The sequence below is a fragment of the Cebidichthys violaceus genome, unplaced genomic scaffold (genome assembly GCF_023349555.1).
Source record: "Cebidichthys violaceus isolate CVI_PGR_0920_01 unplaced genomic scaffold, fCebVio1.0.p SCAF_150, whole genome shotgun sequence".
Taxonomy (NCBI): Eukaryota; Metazoa; Chordata; class Actinopteri; order Perciformes; family Stichaeidae; genus Cebidichthys; species Cebidichthys violaceus.
Genome location: NW_027176319.1, coordinates 164,415 through 185,000, shown reverse-complemented (window position 1 = coordinate 185,000; position 20,586 = coordinate 164,415). Strand labels below are relative to the sequence as shown.

General features: G+C 44.1%; 1 protein-coding gene across 3 annotated transcripts in view; it reads left to right on the top strand.

Annotated features, from left to right (window-relative positions):
• The window catches only part of peli1b (pellino E3 ubiquitin protein ligase 1b), a 35,058-nt gene that overhangs the window by 2,488 nt on the left and 11,984 nt on the right, over positions 1-20,586 (top strand). For all 3 annotated transcript variants that reach the window (XM_068710364.1, XM_068710365.1, XM_068710366.1), the window contains exon 2: positions 17,376-17,717. In XM_068710364.1, coding sequence (XP_068566465.1) covers positions 17,635-17,717 — 83 coding nt within the window. In that variant the 5' untranslated portion in view covers positions 17,376-17,634. The remainder of the gene's footprint in view (positions 1-17,375; positions 17,718-20,586) is intronic.

Below are 20,586 nucleotides of genomic sequence, written 5' to 3'. Positions count from 1 at the left end.
TTAGGAATGAATTGCAGGTAACAAATAACTAATTTGTGAGAAATGCAAAGAATGATTTAACCGGTGATATGGAACCTTGCTGTGCTCTGCAGACTGAGCTCAGTGTGAACCACATTTACTGCATATTGACTTAATGGAAATGTATGAAAGCTGTAACAATCATGCCAGCGGTCGGTGGTTAACACCTCGGTGTTGAGCGAGTGTGTTTGAGAATCCAAACCCGACGACACGCCAAACGTCTGTAAACCTCCAGTAATGTGAGCAGCGTGTCCGTCATGAGGGGAGGCTTTTATTTTGGTAGTTGTTTGCATTTACGTTTTTTTTTTTTTTTTTTTGCGGCCCACGTGTCTGCAGTTTCATCAGCGAGGGTCTCCTCGGCTCAGCGGGGATCCTACGGGTGTAATCTCCCGCACAGCTGAGCGGCAGCTCCCCCCCCCCCCAGTTTGGAGAGCTTGGCATTGGATTCCCGGTCCGGCTTACTCTCTGCCGGGGCCGGTAAACAGGCTGAAGTTTGTGGAGGGAGATTACGTCTGTCATGGAAAGTGGGTCAGACAGTGGGCACGTTTTTATGGCCTTGTTTCTGAAGGTAGGAAAGAGGAGGAGGAGGAGGAGGGGGGGCATTAAACCACCAGCGTTTTTTTCCATGGTGTGTGCTCGGTACAATTCTCTCATACTGTTGTCAGAATCATTATCAGGCTGTTTCAGAAACCTTTACTTCTGCCGTGTGAAGCCGATGTGAAAGTGTCTTAAAAGCTGCATTCTCTCTAGTGTCCACCAGGGGGCGACTCCTCTGGTTGTATAGAAGTCTAGTCTAAAATGACTCTACTTCTCTCTTGATTTATTCCCTCAGTAAACATTGTAAACATGAGTTTATGGTCTCAATCTCTAGTTTACAGTCTTCTTCAATACAGCATGATGTTCATTTAGTACATTATGCTCCATTTAGAGTCAAACAGACCATAAAGCAGGGGATGCTTTAGGGGCGGGGCTACACAGTGATTGACAGGTCGCTGCAGAGTATTGAAACTTTTAATATTCAGGATCGATACTGCGACACAAGCGTGTTAGCTTAGCTCATCTGTATGGTGAAGCAAGAGCTTAAAAACCTCCACGTAGCATCTACTTTTTGGTAGCATTATGGCATCACAGTCCTATTGTCGATCACATTGCTTTCAGCTTTAATTAACGTTAAATAGACGGGAACTGACAAATACCTGCAGCGTCATAAGGAGCGCCGCGTGAATTCATCAGCGAGGAAAAACAAACTCCACTTTCCTCCCGTTGTTTTTCCCGGTAATAAGAAAGCTCTTCCTGCAGGTCACTAAACATCCACGTTATCTTATGAATTATGTAAACTTTTTTTTGCAGACCCTATGAATTATTTAAATCTCCTCCGAGTCATGATATGTGATGTAAGGAACGCATATAAGGCAGAGAGAACAAAAGCACATGGGCGGAGAAAGCACACCTGCACACCTCACCGCTGCATCTGTCTTCATCTTCGCTCGTCTGCGGTGACCATTCATTATTTATTTAAGGAGCTATTTTAGTAGTATGTTCATGCACCGGGGGGGGGGGGGGCGTGAGCGTGGGTCGCCCATTTTTTTTTTTTATTTATTTATTTTTTTTTTGTTCCATAAAAATGAAGAAACACGTTTCTAATTTGTTGCCTCTCTGCTGCTGCCAACACCTGAGTCAGAGCAGTCGGTAACTGAAACACAGCGAGGCCGTTCAGCTCCTTCTTTAAAAACAAGCTGTCGGGGAGTTCACCGTCCTGTTTTATTACTCTAACGGTAAACCAGCTGAACTCATGAATAGAAACACTTTTTTTTTTTTTTTTTTGGTGGAGTTCTGGGAGGGAAAAAGAAAATGTCAGGGATGTGCTGACGCAAGAAGAGCTGAAACATGCTGCTAGCGTTGCTTCTTTTTGCGAGAAACGCTGTGAGATCAAACCAACAGTCAGTAATTTAACCGTAAATGTGCTTTTAAACCTCTGAAGACATAGAAACTGAAATAATACTTTCAATTAAAAGTCTTTTTTTTTATTAACAAATCTTTTTTTTGTTCTTGTTATTTAGAGCTGATGAATTTAATCTGCAACTTTCCTTATAATTAATTGCTTTTTCTTGAGTTACCGTTGTGATGATTCGCTGCTCCTGTTAGTTCACTGTAAACTATATAACTTTTAGGTTTTGGACAATACGAGACATTAGACTTAATGGATATATAAAATGAAAACAATCGTTAGTTTCAGCCCCTATTCAAACTAATGTCAGATACATAAATGTTAGTCTTTTTTTAGTAGTATTACGGTCCTGGTAGTCTGTGGTGACATTCCTGTAAAAACAAACCAAAACTTGTTTTTTTAATTTCCTATCATGCAGTCGAATGATTAATATATAGTCTACCATGGTGGGCCTGCTTTGCCTTTCTATTGCATTTGCATTGTGACTATTACACATTCGTATACATTTTGATGCAGATGTTGGATGGGTATATTGTTCAGCCTAATCTCCAAAACAAACGATAAATAACAAGACAAATAGACCCAAAAATTCACCCTACTTCCTGTTTCACCACCCAGCTAGATTCATAGTAGAGCAGTACAGTAATGTGTTGTGTACCGAAGCGTCCCAGATGCTGTTGAGATGTTGATGACTTTTTGTTTTTTACCTCTCTCTGTTTCGGGGGTGTTCAACACCTCTGCCCACACTCAGAAGCCACAGCCTGTTTCACCTTTGTTTCCCTCCATATCAGCAGAACGCTTCACTCTCTACAAGCAGGAACTGAAAGCCCCGTTGAGGTTTATACATGAAATGGAAAAGTAAGAAAGTGTTGTGAGTGTGATTCTCAAGATGCCGTCTCTGTGGTTTATGGGAGGCAACTGCACCCGAAACTACTGATGTAACTCGGCTCCTTCTCTTTTCAGACGACACACAGACCTGTAATTATTAACTCCCCTCCCATCATGCATGGCTGCCGTTTCCTGTCTCACTCTCTCAACCTTCCTGTGTCAAACTAGCCTGTGTTTGTACATCCTCACACACACACACACACACACACACACACACACAAACGGTTGAGTGTGTAACTTGTTGAGGCTTCCCAGAGGAGCGCTGCTGTTTTCTGCGAATGCAGTAAAAACAGAAAAGACAGGGCAGTAGTTGCTGAAAATCCATCCCATAATTAAAGCGTGAGGGGTCGTTGTGCTCGACACGGCAGCAACAACAAGACAGTCGCTGAGGTGTGAAACACGAACAGAGCTGGTAATTGATTACGTAACGTGTGAAACGGACACATTTGTTTCCAGGAATCTGTTTTAAAGAGTCCAGGAGATAAGAGAGTCTGAGGTGGAAGCAACGCCGAAACTCAAACTAACCCACTGAAGCTTCTTCCCAGTACGGACGTTTTGAAGCCTTGCGTTATGGTCGTCGCCATCTTGGTTTTTTTTTGCAACCAGTGAACAGGAAGTGACCATATCTGGACTGAGGAGGAGTGACGTAGAGACGCCATGTACATCTCTGGTACAGACCTGTCTATCACTGTGTAGCCCCGCCCCTAAAGCATCCCCTGCTTTATGGTGTGTTTGACTCTAAATGGACCATAATGTACTAAATGAACATCATGCTGTATTGAAGAAGACTTGAAACTAGAGATTGAGACCATAAACTCATGTTTACAATGTTTACTGAGGGAATAAATCAAGAGAGAAGTAGAGTCAATTTAGACTAGACTTCTATACAACCAGAGGAGTCGCCCCCTGATGGACACTAGAGAGAATGCAGCTTTAAGACACCTAAGCTTCGTCCCTCCATCAAAGTGTTTTGAACAGCGCTGATGTGGCTGTATATGTGTATGTATGTATGTATGTATGTATGTATGTATGTATGTGTATATATATATATATATATATATATATATATATATATATATATATATATATATATATATATATATATATATATATATATATATATAGTATGGCGCCTAAGCAGTGAAGTATGTTGACCTAAATAACACCTCGCAGTACTGAGGTTTCGTTGAGCTCTTTTGTCTACGAGCGTGTTTGCAACTTCCCTAAATATGTATTCAAGTGAATAACAGCAATTTAAAATGAGGAGTGTAATTTTCCTCACTGCACTGAATGCATATGAATCATAGCTCACACACTGAAGACGCTGCATGAGTTTACGTCTCGTTGCACATCCACCAACAGCGCTGTCTGTTGTGTGTGTGTGTGTGTGTGTGTGTGTGTGTTCTTCCCACTGAATCATTGATGAGGCTGTAATTTGAACGTCGGCCCTCCTATTTCTTCTCCTGCCTTCTGTCATCGCTTAGCCTCCTGCTAGAGCCGCTAACCGGAAAAACCAGTCGGCTGCTCTGCCCTGGAAACGAAGAACATCAACAACAACAACAACCGTTTGTTATAAAGTTAACAACACGGAAACAAACAGGCGGAGTAACTTTTCCACTCATATTTGAGCGCTCGTGAATGATCAAACTGTAATGAAAGAACCGACACCACGCCGTGATGTCCTCGTATCTGCTGTGAGACGGTCCTTTGGAGATCAGTACGTCGCTTTTTGGACTTCTTGTCAAAAACCAAAGACTTTAAATAACTTTTCACTATTTTGCACTAGCGTCTTGAGTTTATCTTGAAAGACTTTCTAAGTGTCACTATTTCTGTGGACTTTATTCAGCGTATTCTGCGCGATTACTTCGTCTGATGAGATAGATGTGCTCCAGAGTTCTATTGAGACAGACTAGATGTTGTCTCGTCAAAGCGGATCTTGTGCTCCACAGATTAGAGGATGTTCTGTCAACTTCATTCCTTCCACCTCATCACACGAAATGGGGTTTTCTGTTTTCAGCCGCTTCATTAATACTAATTCTTTTTTAATTTAAGGCAGCCAAAGTTAGCATATTTCAAAAGTTATTCAGAAGAAAATATAAAAACAGAACCACCACCACTGCTTTTAATGCTCTACTTAAGCTGCTGTTGTTCGACGTTAAAGCAAACAAAAGGAAAGAAGGATGACTTTGGGATGACACATTTGTTGTGAGTCAGATTCATCTCTCGCGAGTGCCTGAGGTGTATTCTAGTCCACTCCAGACCCCGGACGCGAGTCCAGCACCGAGGACTCTGTTGTGGTGGGACCGGATTCTTTGGAGATGCCAGTCTCTGAGACTCCAGAGCAACCAGCAGCTTGTTTTGATGAGTTCATTTAATTCTCAGCAGGAATTTGGCGCCGAAGAGTCCGACTCCAGTCTGGGTTTTTAGGACTGGATGACGGAGGTGTGAATGGCTCTGAGAAATAAGGGGGTCGGTGTGTTGACGTGTGGTGTTTAACCCCTCTGAACCCCAAGACCCGCCGGATTTGAACAATCACCAAAACTACAACGTCTATCAGAGCCAGAAGCTGTAAAGACCATCATCATCGTACGATTTCTCTCTTTCCGACGGTCATCGAACTCACCGTGTGTTACGAACGGTTCCTTCAGAAAACATTTTATTCTACATGTCTCATTTAAAAGCTCGCCCTTAATTAAACCGTTGGGGTTAACCAGATCCTGTAAAAAACAATAAATTCTGAGCTCTTCAGAGCAACCGGGAAGCCATGATTGATTCATCTTTAGACCAACGGTCATGTGACAAAAAAATCTGTGAAACTTAGACTGAACCGCAGGCTGATGAACACAGAGCAGAGAGGAAAGGAGTAAATAGTTCAATATATATATAAAAAAAAACATGGAGAACCTCTAGTTAGTAACACTAGTGGACACTTGTAGAAATATTGTATTTATAGATTCCAATTTTTGTAAAATACATTATCAAAGAAATTCAACTTGTATTCTTTTCTTGTTTATGATTGATGTCATCATAACTCATTGTGCACTAAAGACATGTTCTAGTTCTCTCTACTTCTAGCCATGATGGTTCTGTTTCCATAGAGGAGCAGGACTTTTATATATACTACAGTGAAAAACAAGACCTCCAGAGAGGAGCATGTGACAGCAGCAGACAAACGTCCTCTAAACCGCTCCGGGTTCAGAGGGTTAATTGGTTCGGGTCGTACAGGACGTGTCCTCACGTGTCCTCACGTGTCCTCACGTGTCGTCGGTTCGTTTGATGCCTCCTTGCACCGCGCTCACGCCTGCTTTCAACAGCCCGGCGCTGGGCTTTACATTCCTCACCTCGCGTCTAATGTTCGAGTCCTCTTCCTGACCCGGCTCCACATATTTCGTGCCTTGCTGTTTATAGCCGACGGGTGTGAGGATTGTTGTGGCAACGCTTCCTCGGGTCAAGTGTCGGGGCCTCGAGTCCGAGTGGATTATTCTAATCCAAACCTCGTTACCCCCCCCCCCCCCTTTCCCCCGTCATAGTCACACCGCTATGGAAGACCCTCTTTAGACGTAGCTTAGCATGGCTTAATATCGGCCCTCTTCTCTGTCTGCGGAGCCTCGGCGTGTTGGGGAAGTGGTCGGCTTATCTGGTGGAAGCTGACGGTTCCTCCAGAGAGCCCAGACACCACAGAGTGAGCAATGTCCGGCGATACGTCTCCGAGAAAAAGTGGTGATAAAAGACGAGACAGATGGGCTGGAGCTAATTCATATTTAATGCTCCATGTTAGGGAGCACGTGTGAACCCTCCTGAGTAAGCCGGTCGTTCATCGCACAAGTTCAGACGTCTGCCGTTTATTCACATTTGGCTCTTTTTATTACACTGCTGCTCAACTTTCTCTATTCAGACAAACAGAACGGATGTAATACACTCATTTTATTCTATTTGTACTATTCTAGTTTTTATTTCACACTGTTTTACTGCTACCGCTGTTATTATGGCTCTTAATTCTGTTTTATCATTTCATTCTCTCTCGTGCATTGATCTCAAATTGTCACATTTACATTTTTTTTTATTTAATTATTATCCGTTGGGTTCACAATCCGCTCTTGTTCCGTCTTATTTCTGTCTCGTCAGTCATCCGTGAAGCACTTTGAACTGCACTGACCTGTGTGAAAAGTGCTATACTAATAAAGTTTGATTGATTCATATGTCGTGGAAATCGTATCATTTTAGTTATTAAAGTAAATACGATGACTGGACTTACCAGCTTCAAATCATTCTATTAGATTCTCTAATTAGAAGCTTTTCTTTCTGTAGAAGACGTGTGAGTCAGTCAGTCAGTTGTTGACGATGAACCCATGAACCGATTACAGTATTTGCTGATTAGTATTCTGGCTAATTGATCAGGCCTAAATGTTGCTGCTCTAGATCAATCGTTTGATTAATTACTCAAGTTAAAATGGCAACAATCATCTGGTTTACTGAAAGAAATCAGAATATCTTCTGGCAGCAGAGAAGACGTTTGTTAAGACGTCACCGTGAGCTGGTTGGTTGTGGATTGTATATCTTAAATTCTATTAATTCTACTCGTTCAGCATAGTTTGTCAGGATGGTTTAGTTCTGTAGACCTGCTGCAACTTGTATTTTGTATGTTTCTGTCCGTACTTGTAGCTACGTAAATACTTTATACCCTGACCGTAACAAAAACAAACTAAAGCTCCTGTTAGACTACATTTACAAACACTAAATAAACTAAACGCACTCAAATGAAATCTCATTCAAAGCTGCTAGAGCTCCTGCTCTTCTCTCTTTGTTTACTGTGGCTTAAAGCTTTTCTACCCGTCCCTTTTAACGAGAATGTGTCAGATCTTTTAACCCTCCAGGAGACACTGGACCACCACCTTAATAACCGTGTCCGACCGTCTTGTCCTTCCTCTCCAGCAGTGTGTCCTGCGTTTTCCGTCCTCCTCGGTGTGGACCACACGCTGGAGAGGAGAACCCCCTCCAGGGACCGATGAACATGAGAAGTGTTGCTGCTGCCTGTGAGCGATCGGGGGAATTGGGACTCGGTGTCTGTGCATCGACGCGCCGACTCCGGAATCACTTTAGAGCCGACCGGCTGCAGGCGCGTTCGTCTACGGCGAGACGGACATGTCGCTGCATGCGAGCTTCCGAGTGGTCTCATTGAAGCCATGCATACTCGCACATGTGAAACACTACATTTTTAATCGGTACATGACGTCACATTATGTCAGCCGCTTGCCCGTCAGCCAAACGTACTTGTCCGAAATATGAAATATAGGCCTGTTGATAAAGAAATGAATAAAATCAACAGAGATTTGGACAATCGGACAAAAAAAACCATCAAATTCTCAACGTTATGTCTGAATGTTATTGCCATCTGTAGTGGATATTTGCATTATGCACACAAAATTCAAAGGATTATGATTCCTTAATCTATTTGCTTTGATTAAAACAATTTAGGGGGCGGCATTAATAGTTGTAATCGTATATTATAAGCTGCTTAGACGAGTCATAATTCCCTCACTAATATCTGTTTCACATCGGTGTGAAAACATCTGCTATCAACTGGATTTATTCACATTTTTTACATTTACAAAGATTACATTTGAACACATCACGAGAACGTTTCCCTTCGCTATTGTTAAAGATCATTTTTCACTTTCTCGGTCCGTCAAATGACCGAGCGCAGCGTTCACTAGCCTCAGTGATCCTGTTTCTGTTGTCTGAACTGCCGCTCAGCGGCTCGCTCTCTGGTTCGTATTGATAACGCAGTCCTATCCGTCCGCGTTCACCCAGCTGAGCTTCGGGAGATTCAATTCACGCTACATTAATTTCCTATTACGTTGCATCAGCTGTTTGTCTTTTTTTATATAGTTCCTCTGGATGGAGATGCTCCATGTGGGTTTATTTAAAGAGACGGTACGCCGGAGTTTTTTTTGTGTGTGTGTGAATGGAAATGAAATGAGTTTCTTACTCAGAGAAGAGCCGTCGACTAAGCTGCACACATCCAGTCAAACGCATGAAGATCTTTACATTCAGGGAAAAATGGAAAAAAAAAGGTGTTGATGCCCTTTTTCTGAGATCCAATTCACACCACGAGGAAAAAAAAGAAGAGTGTGAGCATCCTGGAAAATTAACACGAGCAGATTTTTAGATTTTAGATAATGTCTGTGTGTGTGTGTGTGTGTGTGTGTGTGTGTGTGTGTGTGTACACAAATCCAGTCAGACGGGAAGGTCTGATTATTTACATCATAAAAGAGATGACTGGAGGCAGTCTGCATGTTCACCTTTCTTTATTCTATTCATTCTTGCATCCTGGGTATTCCAGATACACCGTGGCTCAGCCGACGATGACAATCGAGGCTGTTTTGTCTCTTTCCCTGTTTTTCTTTTGCAAAAAACAGCGTTAAACTAAATGCTAGCTAGCAAAACTAGCGGACATCTGGCTAGTTCGCTAGCTTGTTAGTTCCACCACGCTTTCATGCTTTTCATGCACGTTAACATGTTCTTTTTTTTTAGTTAGTTTTAATGAACTATTACACTTTAGCTTTAAGATGCACTGTGTAGCTGCATCATGTAGAACATATAGGATCCAGGATGAAGCCTTCGCTCCATACTAACAATCAAAAGAGGTGACGGTCGCCCGCCGTAAAACTCAAAACGGTTAAATACATTTAGCAAAAAACACTTCCTGTCCCTCCTCAGTCTATTCATGTTGTGATGCCGATGCCGTCTGGTGGTGTTCATCGATCGGACGAGATCGAGAGGCAGAATGGAAGATAGTCTGGCGTCAGGTTTGCCCCCCCCCCCCCCTCCCCATCAGATCAGTTTCCGAGTCACCGGGCGTCTAATCTCCACAGTGTGCACGAACCCGATCCCTCTCCACTGACCCCACACTGGACACCAGACCCAGGGCGTCTGGGAACGAGCCGCTCGCGCCCACACGGACGATCACACAGGCAGCACAAGTTGCACTTCACTTGAACTACAAATGAAATCCCCACCGACACACACACACACACACACACACACACACACACTGCACGATGCTCCAGTTTAGTCACCATTTGGAAAAGCAATGAAAGACGTGACAGGAAACCGTAGGAGGCCTTTCATCTCGTGCTTCTTTCAAACCCATAAACCAAAGACTGATGTCCAGACTTTTAAAACTCACTTTTCCTCTTCTTTTTTTTTTTTTACCCTGCCTTTAGTTTGAATAACATTTGGTTATGAAGTTTGATCATTTTCAAAGCGTGCGAAACTATTTACCCAAACGTGTTTTTATTGGAGGAGCTAACGGCTCAAATTGGAGCTCTTACTTTGACCAAACAGGACGTCAGCTGTTCTCAGAGGTGAACAGTTACCAATTAATCCGACACACTCGTGTTATTTTGAGCTGAGGAAGGTGTCGTCGTTCGTCACATGAGGTTGAGGCTTCTGATATTTGAGGCGTTGATGCGGAGCTGCTTCTCCTCTCTCGCGGACGTCCTCTCGTTTCTTCCTCTGCTCTGCATGATGACTGCAGACGTTTTAGGCTAATTGTAGACGTTTAAGTTCATGCTGGAGCCTCTGACTGAGGTTGTTTTGTGGTCGTTTAGGAGACTTTAATATGACGTTTTAAATAATCTCCTCCCTCGCTAATTAAAAGGTGGAGTTCACAGCTGTTTAATTCTGGAAAAAGTCATTTTTTTTCACCGTAGTACGCTGCTAGTTGCTTTGTTTTTGCCACCGTGTCAAAAAAAACAACCGGTTTTCCTAAATAATAAGAACACACAACTTATTGTTTTAAAGCGAGACGCGTTTCTCACTCTAACACGTTTTGTGTGGAAAAAGCAATTTTCACTGTAAATCAAGTTAAAATGTGATTAAAGGAGACGAGGAGATCTTTTTCTGTTCCTTCTGTACCGTTTCATAGATGTCTTTGTAATGTTCTTAAAGATCAACTGAGCAATTGAATGCTTCTCTAGAGACTGCCCACAAAGCATCGTGCGATGGCTGTAATGCGTGTTGTCATTGCAGTTAAAATTTAAAAAAAACAAACGTTTTGTATTTCACTGGATGGAATGTTGTCGTAACAGAAAATGTGCCGTTCCACTTTAGGCGAAATTAGCCGCTACGTCTCCCGAGAGACCGATTCACTGCGACTCCACTGGGTCTTAAACGCAGCAGCAATCTCCTCTGTTCCTCTGTTAAACACACGGAGGTGCTTTGTCTCTTCTACCTGAGCTGAAGCACTGAGACTGCTCTTTAAACAGGACTAAGGGTTAAGGGGGGGGTGGAGGTTTTTGAGGTTGATCAGCTCTTGTTTACTCTGTAGTTCACAGCTAACCTCTTTAACGTCTCCCCAAAACCTGAAGCACTACCATGAAACCACCGCCTCTACCATCAAAGCGTCGTAATAACTTCTAGCGGAAAGTAGGCTAACGCCCACGGCCTCTGTGAGTCATATCATGAATGAATTATTTTCATGATTGATCCGTTGATTCTCCTCTTAAGTGTTTATTAATCTGTCAATCATCACAAAATAATGGAACATTTTCCCAGAGACCAAGAGTTTTTTTTCGTCCAACCAAAAGTCCAAAATGTGTACTATCTATATATATATATATATATATATATATATATATATATATATATTCCTGTGAAAACGACACAAAAACTACATTTTACAAGATCACATGTGAACACATCATGATGACGTTAGAATTTACCTTTGAAAATATACTTTTTTTAAATGTTATCTAGACCGACGTCCCGATCGCAGTTTTCTTTGTACTGAATATCGGCGGATAGCGATCGTCAGCGACACTTCAGTTCACACCGCGGTTCACGTTCGTGAAACCACGAGATAAAATGTTCTGTCTCTTTGGTAGCAGACTTGACCTCTGACACTTTGCCATGAACTGTCACCTAGAAGGCTACAGAGCAACAATACAACACCAAGATGTCAAAAAAAAAAAAAAAAAAAAAAGCCCCACTTATCTATTTGTGACAACGGGGCCATTTGTCACCAGCGGTGCGAAGATGAAACGACTGAAGAGGAGGATTCTGGAAATCTGTAAGCCTTTGAAGAAGACTTTGTGTGAACAGCTAGGGGAGCTCAACAGAATCATGAAGGCAGAGAAAAGGCCTGACAGGATGTGGTGAGGGAGGCGGTTAACGCGGGGCTGGATTAGCCATCGGATGACCTTCTTGATGCAGGGCTTCCACAGACGTCGCAGCGGCCACAAGTGAGAAGACGAGCGCCGCTCTTCCTCCTTTTTTTGTTCACGGCCCGTACCCGCGACGACGCGACGGCCGTCTCCCGCTGTCAGCCCACGGTTGTCTCGTGTTAAGCCCAGCGGGCAGAACATCGGCAGATCTTTTGAGTGTCAGAACAAAAGTCAGGAAAACACAGCCGGCAGGTTCCTAAACCCGTTCTACAGACGGCAGGATGAATCCAAGAACACGTGTTTTCAGTTTACAATTTGTCAAAGATACAGAGAAAGGAACAGATATTATTAAATTAAATAACAACCCTAACTATATTAGCATTGTTATGTACCGTTTGTGTTGTCTTTGCCAGACTTCTGTTGTTATTTATCACCAGCAGGATATCGTTACCACTTTCCAGTAAAGAAGAAGTTGACTCTGTGTTGGAGCTCCTGATGTCAGCTTCTTTCTTCCTCGTTTGAACCCGTTTGCTACAGTTTTTAATTCATCATTTTATATCAAAAGCTCACTGTTTCAGTAACATTTCAAGCACATAATATCCCCAGTCTTCTCTTCGTCAGGACTTGGAGTACCACATCTAAGGCTCTGGCAAATCATAATAAGTATATTTTATTACATAAAAAAAAAAAGATTTAACCCTCTGAACCCCAAAGGAGTCACATGTTTCTCTCTGTTATCTTGATTTTCACTGTCGTATAAAAGTCCTGCACCTCTGTGGAAACGGCTAGAAGTAGAGGGAACCCAAAAAAATGTCTTTTTCTACAGTAAAACACAGATATAATGCCATAAATCATACAATTTAAAAAAAAGCGCCGTACCAAATGAAAACCATTGTTTTGCGGTGTGATCGGAGCGTAATCGTTAAACATACTTTATATGGAAGTTCACTAATACTTCTTTTTATGTTCTGAATCACGCTGCAGTTCCCTCTTTGAGTTCCTCTGAGCCCGCGACGCTGTTAACAGCATCTTCTGACACATTTTTTTTTTTTTGTTTGTTTTCCGGCAAACACAGAAACTCAGCCTCTGGTTGTTTGTTTCCGCAGAGCCCTGCGGACCTGAAAGTGTGTCACCCTTAAAACGCACCACAGCCATCACGCTTCACACACACACACACACACACCTTCTAACTCGACATTGAACGCGCCGTGCAGGACTGGAACCCTGCAGGGAGCTTTGTTAGCTTTGGGTGTGACCCGGTTGCTTGATACGAGCTCTTGTTTCCCTTGGCGTGTCTGACGCACATCCAGCGAAACAGTTTGACATGTTGCGCTCAAGAGTGAAAAGTGCTGCAGGTGTCATCTGAAGCCTCCTTCCAGTGCAGTTTTACGAGTTTTTTTTTTCTTTTTCTTTTTTGCCGTTCCTGCCGTCGGGTAGCACGCGCGTTCCAATCCCTGACCTCGGGGCTACACGGTCGGCCTCGCTGAGCCTCCGGCTCCATTGTTGTAGCGCCGTGTGTCTCGGTAGCTAAGCAGCGGCTGGCATGCGGCCACGCCGAGAGCTCTGTGTCCTGCAGAGGCCAGCAGCTTAGTCAGACAAACACACTGAAAATATTAGATTCATGCGCCCGTACAGGGCTCAGCGCGGATTTATTATGTTTAAGTGGGTCAGAAATCTACTTGTTCAAAGTCAAACCTTACATGAGTTTTTACAAATTGTGTTTGTTACAACAAGCAAGACAAAAGTTAGTTGTTTTATCCACCTTGCTTTTAAGGAACCTGTATCTGGTTCTGAACCAGTCTGAGTGTAGTCCTGATCCTCTATCAGACCTCCATCAGTAAACAAGACCATCAGAGAGAAGATGGTCTGGTTCTATAGAGTTGTTCTTAATGCTCGTCATCGGAGCCACCGGGTCGGATTCTGGTGAAACCAAATGACATCATGCAGGTTCACCAGAAACTCCTTCAGCTCAGACTCCAGCAGAGACCTGGTCCGCCGTGGACAGACCCAGATCCTCCAGCAGAGACCTGGTCCACAGTGGACAGACCCAGATCCTCCAGCAGAGACCTGGTCCGCCGTGGACAGACCCAGATCCTCCAGCAGAGACCTGGTCCTCCGTGGACAGACCCAGATCCTCCAGCAGAGACCTGGTCAGCCGTGGGCAGACCCAGATCCTCCAGCAGAGACCTGGTCCGCCTTCACCACCTTCACCTGCAGCCTTGGACCTGCAGTCGGAGCTCCGGAGGGAGGAGGAGAGCTCAGCTCCTGGCAGCAGTGTCTCCTCCTCCTCCTCCTCCTCCTCCTCCTCCTCCTCCTCCTCCTCCTCCTCCTCCTCCAGGAGCAAAGCTTCTCCTCTCTGGGAGCCAACACCGACACCACGCTGCCGGAGACCCAGGACGTATTGCTGGACCCGCTTGAGGGAAGGGAGGCACGGGAGAACCAGAACCAGGACTGAGAGGGTCAGACTGTCAGACCCTGCTGCAGTAAAATGAGAGGTTTTCTAAAAGGGAGTCTGGTGCTCAGAAACACTACAGCTTTTTTACTTAATAGTACTTTAAGATATATTTTCCCTCATTAAAACAGCTGACTTGGGTTGTGAAGTAAGTAGAGGAAGCAAAAGGTTTAAAGAAAGTAAAGCCGTCACTCAAAGTGGTCTCTGCATCCGCTCCACTCGTTAATATTAAATTAGTGGAGCTTTGAATACAAAACAGACGTCCTTCATCGTTCGTTCACCGCGTTGTTCTAATGGCCGAGTGTGAGCGTCGTTTCCACTGGGCGGGTGAGGAGGCGTCTTTGAGGAGGAACACAAGAAGGAACATTTGTTTGTGATGTTTGCTCTGGAAGAGGCCACCGCTGCCGCTGCTGCTGCTGTTGTTGAGTTCCTGTCAACAGAACGATAATTCAGGACTCTGGACTCTGACGTGTTCAATAACGGGACCAACCACACCCAGACCTGTTTTTCCTTCAGTGTCTGGATCCATAGGTAGAAAAAAAAAAATCAATTCCTGGCAAGTCAGCACAACAGCTCCCTGGACACTACAGAGTGTGTGCACGTGTGTGTGTGTGTGTGTGTGTGTGTGTGTGTGTGTGTGTGTGTGTGTGTGTGTGTGTGTGTGTGTGTGTGTGTGTGTGTGTGTGTGTGTGTGCGCGCGCACAGAGAAGGTTCTACATGCACACAGTTGAGAGCACAGTGTTTTAGTATGCATAGCATGTGAGTATGTGGGATTAACCCCTTGTGTCGGGGGGGGGGGGAGCAGGTGGGTCTTCGCCTCCCCCTCCTCCTTCTTACCGACACGTCCTCCATTTTGCTTTTTTATCACCTCCATCCAGAATGAAACGTCCCCGAACCTCCAGAAATAAAGCTGTAAAGATTCACCACCGCTCCTCCCACCTGCTGAACTCTGTTGAGAGTGTGTGTGTGTGTGTGTGTGTGTGTGTGTGTGTGTGTGTGTGTGTGTGTGTGTGTGCGTGTGTGTGTGCGTGTGTGTGTGCGTGTGAAGAAGCCGCTTATAACGCCGATGCTGATGTGTGACGCTATGGATATAGATCCGCTGTTCACACTTTTGGGAGCGAGATATCGGGACCGGCGGTTATGATTTAATTCAACGTGTTACTTCTTCAAGTGTGAAGTGTGATTGTGAGGATTTCTGGAGCAGGTATGGATTTCAGTTAGCAGGAGCAGCAGTACCGCTCCATGTTAGCTCGTACTGAATAATGCTTCCTGTCTGGTATTTACCTAGAAGACCTCTTGTGTGGACTTGGTCTCACGGGATTGTGTCTTCAGTGTGTTTCGGGTTAAAGCCCCCCCACTCATCATCAAAACACTTAGCTTCCTATTCTTTATTCATGTGTGGCTTTGCATCCTCTGAGCAGAAAGGCACTCTGGGAATTGTTCGGCCTCCAGGTGGAGGAGGCCTGGAAGGGAAGCGATGACGTGATTATCCGTTATCCGTTCACGCTCTTGTTTTGAAAGATCGCTAACAATATATACTCGTACGCTTTTATTTCTGTCGTCAATGAGTGGAACAGACGTGAGGACGTGCAACAAAAGGTTCACGAGTTCAACTTAACCCTCTGTGAGGTCCTGAGGGTTTTTCTAACAGGAAGTGAAGCAGCCAAATTCACAATTTGAATGCTTTTAAAGCATCAATGACTGGAGTGTCCTGTCATAACTGGACCGCTGCAGTACGTTTAGTGTAACATCAGACTGTGAAGTAACCACAGAATCCTGACGTACTATATGTCGATCATAGTTATTCTACACTGGACCTCAGCAGACATGTTGGAGACGAACGTAAATATTTAACAAATCCATTTAATCCTGTGAACAAGAGTGTGTGTGTGTGTGTGTGTGTGTGTGTGTGTGTGTGTGTGTGTGTGTGTGTGTGTGTGTGTGTGTGTGTGTGTGTGTGTGTGTGTGCGTGTGTGTGTGTTTGAGTCATTCTCTGAAGTCAGCGTTCACAGACGCCTCACTCAGCAAGTAGAATCAGTCACGTGTGCTCCAGACCTTAGTCACGTCCCTGATGCTCTGATGAAGGACTTTTATATTTCAAACTTTGCACAAAAAAAAAAAGTGTGTCGGTGGTGTATTTTACATTTGTACCGACTGAGCAATTTTATCCATTTACATTTTCTGTCAGACTACGCTGTGTTGTTGTTAAAGGGCCAGTGTGTTAGCATTCAGGGGGATCTATTGTCAAAAATGGAATATATGTTTTTATTCGTGTAAAATCTCCTGAAATGAAGTGGGGGTTTTTTTCTCCACGCTGCTCCTTTTCAAAGGGATAGTTTTGTTGTCCTGGTTTTCTATCCTCACTATTTATAACTCCACTTGACCCGGACAAAAAAAACCCAGCAGAAGGACGTTTGTCTTCTGCTTCTTCTGCAGTTAGGAGCCTGGACTGTGCAGTCCGAGGGGGGTTCATGATGTCCTCCTCTCCTCCAACCAGTAGTAGGAACAAGTACTTCCCACCCAAACGGCCCTGAGTTCAAACAATACAAGCGTTGGAATCTCGTGTATCCTCAAGTTTGAAGACTTAAAATACCACTGAGCCACTGGACAGCCCTGTGTTTGTAGTTTTTAATAGATTGTTTTAGTTGTTGATGCTCAGACTGAACTGAACCTTCATTGCCTGTAAGAAAACACAGACGTCTAGTGTTCAGTGGAAGGTTTTCAGGAGAGCTAGATGTTTGAAACCACATCCACCTGCAGGAAATTAAACATCAACTGCAGTCTGTAGAAATCGGAACACATGGAAACTACAGATATGCGTTGCATTTGAATCCTTCTTCTTCCTCCACTAGTCTTTGTTAATCCTCTCTTTCTTTCTTTCTTTCTTTCTTTCTTTCCTCAGGTCAGAACGTGAGAGACGGACACATGAAGCATGAGAGGGTGAAGCTGAGGCTCAGCTGACCCTTCCCCTTCCTCCTCCTCCTCTTCCTCCTCCTCCTCCCCCCCCCTCCCCCGTGCTCCCTTCAATCTTCACCTTCCCTTCCTCCCTCCCCTCCCTTCCCTTCCTTTCCTCTCCCCTTCTTCCTGTGTTCCCCTCGCCCTGTTTGGACCTCACCCGTCTCGCCTCCCCTCCTCTTCCAAACCTCAATCAGCCGTGCCCGATGTACTCCCCGGAGCAGGAAAACATCTCCACCACCGCCTCCACCAAAGTGCCAGTGAAGTATGGAGAGCTCATTGTGCTGGGGTGAGCAACGGAGACCCGTCTTTACGCCCACAACACACCTGGAAACGCACCCTAATGTCCAATCCCACATGTGTGTATTTGAAAGAAAGTAGCAGAACAAAGCAGTGCCAGATAAGGAGCTAGAAGCGGTTTGGTTGTTTTTCTTCCAATTCAGTTTAACTTTATTTTCTCGTACATAAAACACATTTTATAAAATCTTTGTGGTAGGATATTTGTCCCGCCCCCCCTCCTCCTCTGTGATTGGACGGCTGGGTTAGAAAGTGACGGCGAAGAGAAACCAAAGTTGAACATTTTTCAAAACAAACTTCATTACTCCTTTCAATCTTGACGATCCACTCCTTCTGTTCCTACCTTTCACAATAAAAGCCCTAGACGTATCACTAATACACTAGGATTTCACTAAAAGGAAACTCAATAAGTATCTAACAGTAGCTTTAGACTATAGGACCTCAGACAGACAACAGGATCCTGGTAGTTGCTCCTCTGCCTGTCAGAATCTATTCAAAGCTTTTTATTGGAAGTGAAAGAGTTGCAACTGTCGCAAATTTGACGCAAATTCACCGGCGAGTATTGATTTTTGTGTCATTTATTCGTCACGTCCCTGATGTGTAAAGGCCTCTAACGCAATAAGAGGTGTAGCAATGTGCTGACAAAGACGAGGAGGAAGACTGCTTTTATCATAACTATTCATCATTTAAAAATATTATTGAAGAATTAAAAAATGTTTTACGAAGGAGGAAACTGATTTGGCTCGTTTGTTAGACCTCAAGTAAACTAAATGTAAACACAATGTATGTTTGTTTACAAGAAAACGTGGCTAATTAAAGAGATAATGTTGATTTAAGAACAATAGAAATAGTTGTGGCAACGAGGAGAAATAAGTGTTGTTGTGGTAAAAGACCAAGAGTCCAGAGGGAACGTACAGTGAGGCTTTAGACACACTTTGGTTTGTTAAACTCGCTAAGAGTTGATCACACACGGAAAGTGCTCGTTGAAGAGTTAGAGTTTAGGATTTTTGCAGATAAATATCTTGAAATATTACAAGTTGAGATCAATTTTTGGCCGCAGCACAGGACACTCATCGTTAGCGCCGTGTTAAAACGTCTTCCTCCAGAGGTTTGTTTTGACTCAAGTCCACATACTCAGCTGTAGGAACAGAAACCCTCCGCCCCATAGAAGACCTTTAACTCCACACACACACACACACACACACACACACACACACACACACACACACACACACACACACACACACACACACACACACACACACACACATACTTTCTCCAATAACAACTGACAGTGAAGGACTTCCTTTATCTGTCTGTCTCCTGTTTATTCCCAAAAGGGCTATTCCACTCCACTCCCCCGTCCCAGCCCACTCCGCAGAGGAATGCACATGTCGGAAAGACTCCTCTCTCTCACACACACACACACACACACACACACACACACACACACAGTTGGTTTCACAGCTGACTCACAGTTTGTTGCTGGAGATGACCGTGGACATTTTCCCGAATGGAAAAGAAGAAACTGTGAGCAGTGAAGCTCCGTGATTTTACGAGGGAGAACCGCGGTTTTCCGTTTTGCTCCTGCTTTTTTTCCGCTCTTTATTTATTTCTTAATCTATCATTTTTTTTTTGTTCTAGGTCAGGCCACGCTTTTTAACGTGTCAACAGGGTGAACACTTAAATGTGTTTCACAGTACTGACATTAGCAGTGTGCCCTAGAGAATCCATCAATGACTGTGATTACATGCACACTGTTATTCCATATATTGCATAATATTCTGAAGTTTAATTATTGGAAACACAAGAAGCTGCAACAGACGTTCTTTCTACCTGGTCACATCAGGGACGCTGATTTATTTCTCACTTCTTCGGTCGCTGATATCTAGGAGATGGACAACCGTTCAGAAGAACAATATATACTATAAATAAATCATTTCTGAGTGTCGGTCTGGTAGAGACCTGTCAATCACTGTGTAGCCCCGCCCCTAAAGCATCCCCTGCTTTATGGTCTGTTTGACTCTAAATGGACCATAATGTACTAAATGAACATCATGCTGTATTGAAGAAGACTGTAAACTAGAGATTGAGACCATAAACTCATGTTTACAATGTTTACTGAGGGAATAAATCAAGAGAGAAGTAAAGTCATTTTAGACTAGACTTCTATACAACCAGAGGAGTCGCCCCCTGGTGGACACTAGAGAGAATGCAGCTTTAAGACACTTCAGCATCGGCTTCACTCGGGAGAACCGGAGGTTGCCGCCTGGATGGAAAAAGATGATCTGCTGTGGAGACCCCTAATGAGAAGAAGTTTTTGTTTTCATAACTGTGCTAACTAAACGGCTCAGCTGTCATCCACCTCCACCCGTTTGGTTCTCCCAGCAGGCCGAAACAAAGTGCCTGGGTTTAATCGAGACTCCCGTGTGACCGAGAACAGGCTAATTGAGAATCCCATCGACACACGGAACAGTGTTGTGTTTGGCCTCCTCGCTAAACCCCCAGTCCAACATCACCATGTTTGAAGCCCAGCGATGCTAATGTCCTGATCCGGGAGGAATGCCGCAGCGTCTCGTGGGACGGGCTGGACATCCATGTGGCTCTTTAAACAGCTGTGACATCAATGGAGACATTACACTCCCTCCAAATCCATCACTGTCTGTCTGTTTACACGTGTGATGCTGTGTTAACACAGTAACTCTGCGACCACATGCACGATCTTTTTCATTTCAGTGCAGAGTCCGCCGCTTTGCAGCTGCGTTGCGTCGGCAGAACGTTTGTCATTTCTAAGACGGTTTGTATTCTTCCACACTGCGTGTGTGTGTGTGTGTTAGGTTTTGGCACTGAGACATCCATTA